The sequence below is a fragment of the Lampetra planeri genome, chromosome 30, assembly GCF_965212315.1.
Source record: "Lampetra planeri chromosome 30, kcLamPlan1.2.h2, whole genome shotgun sequence".
Lineage (NCBI taxonomy): Eukaryota > Metazoa > Chordata > Hyperoartia > Petromyzontiformes > Petromyzontidae > Lampetra > Lampetra planeri.
In genome coordinates this window covers 7981164-7990627 of record NC_136136.1, presented here as the reverse complement: position 1 = coordinate 7990627, position 9464 = coordinate 7981164, and the positions used below count along the sequence as shown (strand labels likewise).

Sequence of the window (9464 nt, the reverse complement as noted above, 5' to 3'; positions counted from 1 at the left end):
CGATATTTTGGAATTCCAACGCAGGCAATTATGATCGGTGGCGACGGCTTCGGGGAAGTCTTCATCCAGCAGTGGATTGACCACGGCTGGTGGTGATGACACCTTGGCTACTGCTCGCTCTGCGCTCTTTGCAATTTTGTTAAATGCATTTTTATTCTGGGTTGATTGTTGCGCTGAAAGTTGTTGTTCTTTCGCTCTTTAACAACTGTCTGATCATCCTCGTCATTTCAAAAGTGGACGTGTAGACCTCTGGCCTTCGGGATGTCCGGTAATTGCCTGTCTCTGCCCTTCTCTCTGCAGGGTTCATTGCTTCTCGCTGGGTGGCTCGGCTGCTTCCATTGCTGCCCATTAGTGGTAAAACACGGGGCTTCGTTTCTCAGGAAATATTTTCCAGACACCCCCCCCCCCAACTCCTGCCTCCCCACCCCTTCCCAAAACAATAAGTGAGGGTGGATGGTTGATAAATATTTTCTGGAGCTCAGTCCAGGACAGCTCCGGCTGAAATTAAGCATTTGGTTGTACAGACACAGAACTCGTGTATATCACGAATGACCTTTTGCCCCAATGTTGAGCGTTCGCAATTTTGACAAGAAGCATACGTGCCGACAGAACAATGCTTTCCTTGAAGACAATGAGAACGATCCCCTTTGTAACAAAAAAAAAACAACCACAATCAGTGCCGCCGTACGCGAGCCAAAATTGGGAGCGCCACGTCCGCGCGGCGGTGATTTGTGAGGCCACTTTCCCCCAGTCGCTGCCCAGGATCGCATTTCTTTATTTGTATCCTACCGCTCCAAGCGCCCGCGCGGGATCATCCCTCCAGGGCCCCTCGCTATCGCCACCATCGCCCCAATGATCGAGGAAGGGGGGAAGTGAGGAAGCGGCGAGTTTATCTGGCGAGAGAGCGAAAGCCAGAGTGAGAGTGAGAGTCAGAGCCAGAGCGGGAGTGAGAGTCAGAGCGAGAGCCAGAGTGAGAGTCAGAGCCAGAGCGAGGGTCAGAGAGCCAGAGTGAGAGTCAGAGTGAGAGCGATAGTCAGAGTGAGAGCCAGAGCGAGAGTCAGAGCGAGAGCCAGAGTCAGAGCCAGAGCGAGAGTGAGAGTCAGAGCGAGAGCCAGAGTGAGAGTCAGAGCCAGAGCGAGGGTCAGAGAGCCAGAGTGAGAGCGAGAGTCAGAGTCAGAGCGAGAGTCAGAGCGAGAGTCAGAGTGAGAGCCAGAGTCAGAGCGAGAGTCAGAGCGAGAGTCAGAGCGAGAGTCAGAGTCAGAGTGAGAGTCAGAGCGAGAGTGAGAGCCAGAGCGAGAGCCAGAGCGATAGTCAGAGCGAGAGTCAGAGTCAGAGTGAGAGTGATAGTCAGAGCGAGCGTCAGAGTCAGAGCGAGAGTCAGAGCGAGAGTGAGAGCCAGAGCGAGAGCCAGAGCGATAGTCAGAGCGAGAGTCAGAGCGAGAGTCAGAGTCAGAGCGAGAGTCAGAGCGAGAGTCAGAGCGAGAGTCAGAGCGAGAGTCAGAGCGAGAGTCAGAGCGAGAGTCAGAGCGAGAGTCAGAGTGAGAGTCAGAGCGAGAGTCAGAGCGAGAGTCAGAGTCAGAGCGAGAGTCAGAGTCAGAGCCAGAGCGAGAGTCAGAGCGAGAGTCAGAGTCAGAGTGAGAGTCAGAGCGAGAGTCAGAGTGAGAGTCAGAGCGAGAGTCAGAGTCAGAGCGAGAGTCAGAGTCAAAGCGAGAGTCAGAGTCAGAGTGAGAGTCAGAGCGAGAGTCAGAGCGAGAGTCAGAGCGAGAGTCAGAGCGAGAGTCAGAGTCAGAGTGAGAGTCAGAGTGAGAGCCAGAGCGAGAGTCAGAGCGAGAGTCAGAGTCAGAGTGAGAGCCAGAGCGAGAGTCAGAGCGAGAGCCAGAGCGAGAGTCAGAGCGAGAGTCAGAGCGAGAGTCAGAGTCAGAGCGAGAGTCAGAGTGAGAGTCAGAGCCAGAGTCAGAGCGAGAGTCAGAGCGAGAGTCAGAGCGAGAGTCAAAGCCAGAGCGAGAGTCAGAGTGAGAGCGAGAGTCAGAGCGAGAGCCAGAGCGAGAGTCAGAGTCAGAGCGAGAGTCAGAGCGAGAGTCAGAGCCAGAGCGAGAGTCAGAGTCAGAGCGAGAGTCAGAGCGAGAGTCAGAGCGAGAGCCAGAGCGAGAGCCAGAGCGAGAGTCAGAGCGAGAGTCAGAGCGAGAGTCAGAGCCAGAGTTAGAGCCAGAGTCAGAGCCAGAGTCAGAGCGAGAGTCAGAGCGAGAGTCAGAGCGAGAGTCAGAGTCAGAGCCAGAGTCAGAGCGAGAGTCAGAGTCAGAGCCAGAGTCAGAGCGAGAGTCAGAGCGAGAGTCAGAGCGAGAGCCAGAGCGAGAGTCAGAGCCAGAGCGAGAGTCAGAGCGAGAGTCAGAGCGAGACTCAGAGCCAGAGCGAGAGTCAGAGCGAGAGTCAGAGCCAGAGTCAGAGCCAGAGTCAGAGCGAGAGTCAGAGCGAGAGTCAGAGCGAGAGTCAGAGCCAGAGTCAGAGCGAGAGCCAGAGCGAGAGTCAGAGCGAGAGTGATAGTCAGAGTGAGAGCCAGAGTCAGAGCGAGAGCCAGAGCGAGAGTCAGAGTCAGAGCGAGAGTCAGAGCGAGAGTCAGAGTCAGAGCGAGAGTCAGAGCGAGAGTCAGAGCGAGAGTCAGAGCGAGAGTCAGAGCGAGAGTCAGAGCGAGAGTCAGAGCGAGAGTCAGAGCGAGAGCGAGGGGTCCCCGCCGTCGGCCCACGCAGGCAGGATACTCCTCGAGGGATGAATGCCCATTAGTGACTTCCTTCCAACTTTCAAACATCCCCAGGCCTTCTTCGCCCGGGCTTCCTGCGCCCTCCCGCCCCTGCCCTGCTGTCCACCTTCCAGCACGTCGCGTTGGGGACGATTCCCTTGCCAGTGTGGTCATGTCCCGGCTATTTTTGGGAGCGGGGCGGGGGGGGCTCTACACTGGGGAGGACCGACACAAAAGAGTTTATTTAGCGTGACTCGGCACGCGTCGTCGCTGGCGAGGACTGCACGAGCGAGAGGTTCGAAAGCAGTGAGAGTGGGGACATCGTTCGCGGTGAGAGACACTTGTGAGGCTGAGGTCAAGAGCGCGGCGAGTGGAGGCCCACGAGCACCTCTGGCTGGAGAAAGCGGCCTCTGCCGAGCCATAGAAGTGCCACGTGGTGCCCCAGAACGTTGCACTTGTGACATTAGCGCGTCGGCCCCTGGGTTGCACACTCAACCTGTACACGGCTCTGGTCGGGCGATATCACGTGCTCGTCCCGTGCTCAGTTGCTTCAATACAGATCCACGTGGGGAGGGTTTGGAGAACGCAGAGAACCCAGAGAACCCGGGGGTAACCCATGCAGAACAGAGGGAGAAATAAACGGAACACATTCCACACACAGAGGCGCGCGAGATTCGGGATCGTATCCAGGCTCTTCTTGCGGTGAGGCAGCGGTGTGAGCACTGCACATCACCCTGCCACCCCCCCCCCCCCGTGCATCCCCTGGAGACGTGGTACCGATCCACGTTGTGTCGTATTCCCCGTGGTTTCCGTCAGAGGGAGACTGGAAGGGAGGAGTGGGAAGGGCAAGGACGTGTTTTCTTGTGGACTTTAGTGGCGTAGGCGAGTTTGTTTTGAAAGTGAGTGCTTCGCAGGAGAATGAGGAGGGGGGGGTGCCCTTGGATCGCCGTGCATGAATCACTCGTGAGCTTGAGTCAGAGGATTCCCTCTGGGAACATTTCTGAGAGCAATTCCTCTCTTTCTCCTCTAGCCCACACACTGCCCACCCACCCAATTCACGGCCCCTGTTCGCTCATAGCATGGCCACCGCAGAAACCGCACGGAGAGGAAGCGGACAGAGGCGGCACGCAGCACCATCGCCGCTTCCGTGCGCCACCTTCCCCGGAATGACCAAAATTTTACAACTCAACCCAAGCCACTCTCTCCCCAAGCCCCCACCACCCCATTCACCATCCTCCGCCCCAGCCAAATCGCGTAACGGACCTCGGGCCCGGATTTCCCCTTGAACGTGCTTCGTTGTTTGGGACAAAATGTGGAATTTCCCTCTGTGCTCTACCTTGGCGAAAAGCGCTTTCCCAGCGTACGTCTCTGGACAGGGATCGGCACCGAAAAACGTCCGTGGACTCCGGAACTCGCTGTTCCCAACACGCCACCTCGCGTGCACTTCTCTGTTACCTTCGCTCCTCGATGTGCCGTCCTCATTAGCGCCGTTCTCCCGTTCCTCCGGGAACACCTCGCTCGCCATAATTAATCACGCGCGTTCGCCGATGTGTATCCCGATTGTTGTATTGGTGCCGTCCTCTGAGATGACGAATGCAGTTGGGGCTCCTGCAGAGCCGCGCAACTCCTTGCGTTTGAGAATGGGCCACAGAAGCGGATATCACGTGACGATTAATGAGATCACTCCAAGTGACTTCTGATCTGTTCGCTACAGTACTCTGCCCTCGAACAGAGTACTGTAATGCTCTTCTTACGACAGACAAACTAACGCTGTAATTTAACCAAATTATGTGCAGAACCATATCTGGTTTCACACTGTTTGTTCCAATCCCCTAAAGGGGACATGTGTAGCGTAAGTTGTGAAATAATCTAAACGATATATTCTCACGAGCACACATTTTATCCTGCATCAATGAGCAGCGTAAATGAAAACTTTGAATGAAACAATTGATGAACCAACGCATTTTTAGAATGGTAACAACGTCTCCTTATCATTATTGCTCCGCTCGCTAACCCAAGAACGGCTCGCTGAGTGTCGACACGATTTTTCGGAAGGGCCCTTGCAGGTAACATTTCAGCGCCGGGTTGTTTGGCCAAATACCGGTCACATTGCACGACTTGTTTTGAATTTCTATGGGGGGAGAACAGACGAACTCCACACAGGAAGGCTGCTGGGTCGGGTATCGAACCCAGGTGCTTCTCGCTGCGAGACACGAGTGTTACCACTGCGCTGCCATCCAAAGTCTCTGTGTTTCTGTGCACACATTTGAAGGAAATGTCAAAACTCTTGCAAACATCCCAGGTGACGTTTCCCTTCTGTGGTGTGTGTTTGCATAATTACAATGTGTGTGTGTATTGGTCTGTGTGTGTGTAGGGGAGCGGTAGTGTAGCGGTTAGCGCGCTGCACTACGAACCTGGCGACCCCGGTTCGATTCCCGCTCACGGCAAACACCAGTGACGATTATCTGAACCGGTCCTGGACCTCCCCTAGGTCGACTCAGCCTCAAATGAGTATCTGGTGCGGTGTGTAAACATCGCCACTAGGGAGACAAAGGCGGTCGGGCGTGGCGCTGGCCACCCACCCCCTCGTGTACCGTTCCGGCCTTCATAAGTGCTCGCTAACAGCACTTGCCCCTACAGTCTGTTAAGGCTATACGGGGGGTTTTTGTCTTTGTCTCGTGTCTAGGTGTGCTTGTCTCTGTGTGTGTGTGTGTCTCGGTGTCTGTATCTTTGTATCTTTGTGTGTGTAGACAACAGCTGGGTCGATCTCCCACAAATAACCGGGAGTCTATGTGACAGCATGAGCATGTGTTCTCTTAACCGTCTATGCAATATTTAACGTTTAAAGAAATCAATTCACTGTGGGCAGTCATGCGTTTTCAGTGAGTGATAGAGGATGAATTGCTAATGAAAAATGCTTGAACCTCACGCTTTGCCTTCTAGCGTTCAGCTACATGCCTGATTTGTGTTCAAGTCAAGTCGATTTTGTTTTACCGGGGTGCGAACTCAAGAGACCAGGATAGAGTCTCATTTGCGAGAGTGACCCCGGGGCATCAGTCCGCCAGCAGGGGGCGATGATTTCCGCTGTGTGTGTGATCCAAATTGAGTTATGTTCGGGGTACATTTTGAATTTGACAAAAATGTGGACTCTTACGGCGGCATACAGTGGCTACACTCTTGCAATTGACGTCAGGGGATTATTTAACGTCCATTGTAGAGCAGACGACGCGTGATATGATCACGGTTCTTGCACACCGCAGTATTAACCAGGGCGGCCGCTGGTTTCGACCCATGAATCTCTACAACAATGTGGTGAACGTGCTCCGCTGAGCCGCGCCACTGCCCAATGCATCATGGAATAATCTGTAAATGGAAGACTAAGCTGACCATTTCCTCGAACCCGCCGAATAACATTCTGTACTGTACACACAGAGCAATAGACATTCTTTCCAAATATCCTGTTTACGCCGCTCACACAATAAGGTACGACTTGGGGGGGGGTTGGCAGGCACGCATTCTCGAAGCCTAATCGCAAAATGCAATCTCTGAAAACAAAAACAAAATGGAAAAATGCGTTGTTCAATGTAGGAACATTTCTTTTTAAAAAAAGGCACGGCGATTAGCGATTACATAAAAAAAACTACCTCAATGGAAAGAGCAACAAACGTTTAATTTTCGTTTGCCCCGGTTTGCAGTTCGCGACTCAAACGCCTGCGCGATAAAAAAAACGCCAAATCCGTTTGCCGCGTAGGTCCCGTGCACAAACCGAACGCTCCATCGGTGAACACCACCCACCGGGCCGTGACACCTGGTCCAGAAACACCGTGGGTCGTTCGTTTATATACAAAAAGAAAAACACGGAACAGGAGCCGAGAGGCGCGCAAAGACACGTGGAGAGAGACGCATGCTCGACGATACGTAACGAGACATCGAGAGGTACACCAGGTGGATCAGAAAACACACGCGCGGGTTCCTGGCATCAACCAAAAACAGTTAAGGAAGATCGAGTGGAGCTTGGGGTGGATGCGTCGCGGCTAGGAGGGGTTGACAGACGGCGGTCGAGAAGAATAACGGAGTGGCAGCCAAAGGATGGAACGCGTCCGAGTGGACGTGCGCAGGGTGCATGGGTGGATTATTTCGTCGCGGGGTCATGCGCGGAGAGGCCTCCGTCCAGCAGTTGATTGACCACGGCTGATAATGATACATCTCCGATCTAGATTTGAAGCTTTCGTGACTGCAGGAATCCATACTCTTTTGTTCTTTCGGTAAAGTCACGTAGATAGAAAATTAATTAATAGCTCACCTGATGACGGTTGCTTGTGTTGCGATCTTAACGTCGTGATTTATTCATGTTATATCTACGTGACTTTACCGAACGAAACAACGATTATACATCTCTGATATTTCTATATTTTTGAACAACAACAAAAACACATTGCATTCCAAAGTCGGCTTCTCCGAGTATGCCCCTGCAGCTTATGCTGCTGAAAATTCGATTACTACATCTGTAGCCTTTGCCTTAAGGAGCTATACGGTACCTTTTAATGTAACAAAGCTGTCATTGTGGTCCCGGCATTGCAGCTAATCTCAGCCTCGTCGCGCGACCTTGCTCACAAGAAACGTGCTTCTTACACAACCCATCGGCGACTCTGAGCGCACGATTGCACTGAGAGTATTAGCAGCAGCAGCAGCAGTGACAACACGTCTGCTTGTGCGACCAATATCATCCATGATAGGAGGCGGGTTTTACGCGATCCAACCCCCCCCCCCCCCCCAAAAAAACCCCTCTATTATAGCAGCAGTGATGCCTCATGAGAAGCAGAGCCAGCACTGATTTCGACATTGCTTGCATCAATGCTCCGGTGAACGGCCGATCTTGCGGGCGAGTAACCCAACGCTAAATTGTCAAATGCGCAACTCAAGACGGCAATGTGCGTCGTTCGCTGAGAATATAAATTACAAAAGAAAATCAGCGGACCGTACATCTCCTGCGCATGCCCGTCTCTCCGCTTAAGATGTACATTGAAATGATCATATTTTGATTTTACTCAATCTATAATTTGCAATATATATAATTTTACATGTAATTTTTTACTCTGCGTAAATTGTGGATAGACGGACTGTACGTGAATGAGACAGTCTGCTTCTTTTTAATATTCTGCACAAGGACGATAACAACTATCATTGTTTAACACGTAGTTGGCTTCCGCGACTGATATCATTCATGATAGAGGTTTTTGTTAGTTAGATCGCGTAAATATATAAATGTGTCGTGAAAACCCGCCACCGCCCGACACAGCCAACTAGTAAAGGTTGCCACGTCAACAGAACGTGCCAATTCGTCACTAGTACAGCACTAGTGTGTAGTGTATAGTGTAGTGTATAGTGTAGTGTATATTAGTGTATAGTGTAGTGTACTAGTACAGCACTAGTGTGTAGTGTATAGTGTAGTGTATAGTGTAGTGTATATTAGTGTATAGTGTAGTGTACTAGTACAGCACTAGTGTGTAGTTTATAGTGTAGTGTGTAATGTATATTAGTGTATAGTGTAGTATACTAGTACAGCACACCGGCGTGTTGGAGAGCCAAGCCACAACATTTACAATCCAAGTACGACATTTCGCCAGTAATTACAACTAGCTTCATCAGGCGAAATCCTACGTGCCAAACTGGCATTGTGTTCAATTTATTTTTCTTATTTTAATTTTATACCTACGTGACCTCACCGAAAGAACCAAAGGGTATGATGACATTGTGTTACTTGACTCTGGAGGGAAACAATGGGTGGGGGGGGGGCTGTTCAGTCGTCAGCTCCGGCGCCGGTTCCATCTGCTTGCGAGAGAGCACGGCGACGAGACTGCGTCCCGTGAGAAGCGCCGAGATTGTCCTTTTCCCTCCGGCTCGTTTCAGGCAACACGCGCACACGCGATAATCCTGCTCAGAGCGAGACTCCCGTGCGACGACGCGCAGTCGCCGCCCGATCAAAGTGGAGAAGGGGCGAGTTTAACCCGGGCAGGAAATGTGAGCGCCGTCGTCTTAACGAGTGTCGACTCGAGGCATGGGAGGATGGCGGCGGAGGGGGTTGGTGGGGCTGGGAGAAGATCGGAGCCTTGCTCCGAGCCGCTCGTTCCCACCCACCACCACCATCATTCCCCAAGAGAGCGCCGTGACCTGCCGAGCGCCGTGGGGTGAAGGTGTCACATGGGGCGACGCGACTCAACAAGATTCCTCCACTGCCATTTGTTCCACGTCCATTGAGAGAAGACGCTTTGCAAAATTGCGCATTGGGATGGGTGCATCAGCGTCATCGTCATCCTCAGCCATGGGCAATCCACAGCTGGATGAAGGCCTCCCCAAGCTGCTGCCATCTCTCACGATCCTGTGATATAAAAATCCACTCAGCACGGGCATACGGACTGATTTCATCGCTCCATCTCCTCGGTGGACTGTTAATTTTGATTAAAGATACAATGTTTGTAATATGATTGTGGGAGGGGGCGTGGGGGAGCGGTGGCGCAGCGGTTCGCGCACTTCGCCATGCACCTAGGCTACCCGAGTTCGATTCCCGACCACGGCTAAAATCAGTGCCTCGCGGTATGTGAACTATCCTGGGCCTTCCCCTCCCACCTTCGCCAACCTGCACTGAAAAATCTGGTCGAATATGAACACGCAATCCCAATAACTGACACGGCCTGGAAAGACCTCCATCCAGAAGTGGATTGATGCACGG

General features: G+C 52.4%; 1 protein-coding gene across 1 annotated transcript; it reads left to right on the top strand.

The window, feature by feature from the left end:
• The first annotated feature begins 261 nt into the window (after positions 1–261).
• LOC144728746 (uncharacterized) lies at positions 262–6064 on the top strand. Its single transcript, XM_078608354.1, has 4 exons — positions 262–268; positions 1128–1460; positions 2030–2318; positions 5995–6064. The coding sequence occupies exons 1-4, from the start codon at positions 262–264 to the stop codon at positions 6062–6064; spliced, it is 699 nt and encodes a 232-aa protein (XP_078464480.1).
• The last annotated feature ends 3400 nt before the right edge of the window (positions 6065–9464 follow it).

Coding starts and splice junctions, on each gene's coding strand:
- LOC144728746 (XM_078608354.1), top strand. Junction 1,461..2,029: donor GAGTCAGAGTCAGAGCGAGA/GTCAGAGCGAGA, acceptor AGCGAGAGTCAG/AGCGAGAGCCAGAGCGAGAG. Junction 2,319..5,994: donor GAGCCAGAGTCAGAGCGAGA/GTCAGAGCGAGA, acceptor TGCACACCGCAG/TATTAACCAGGGCGGCCGCT.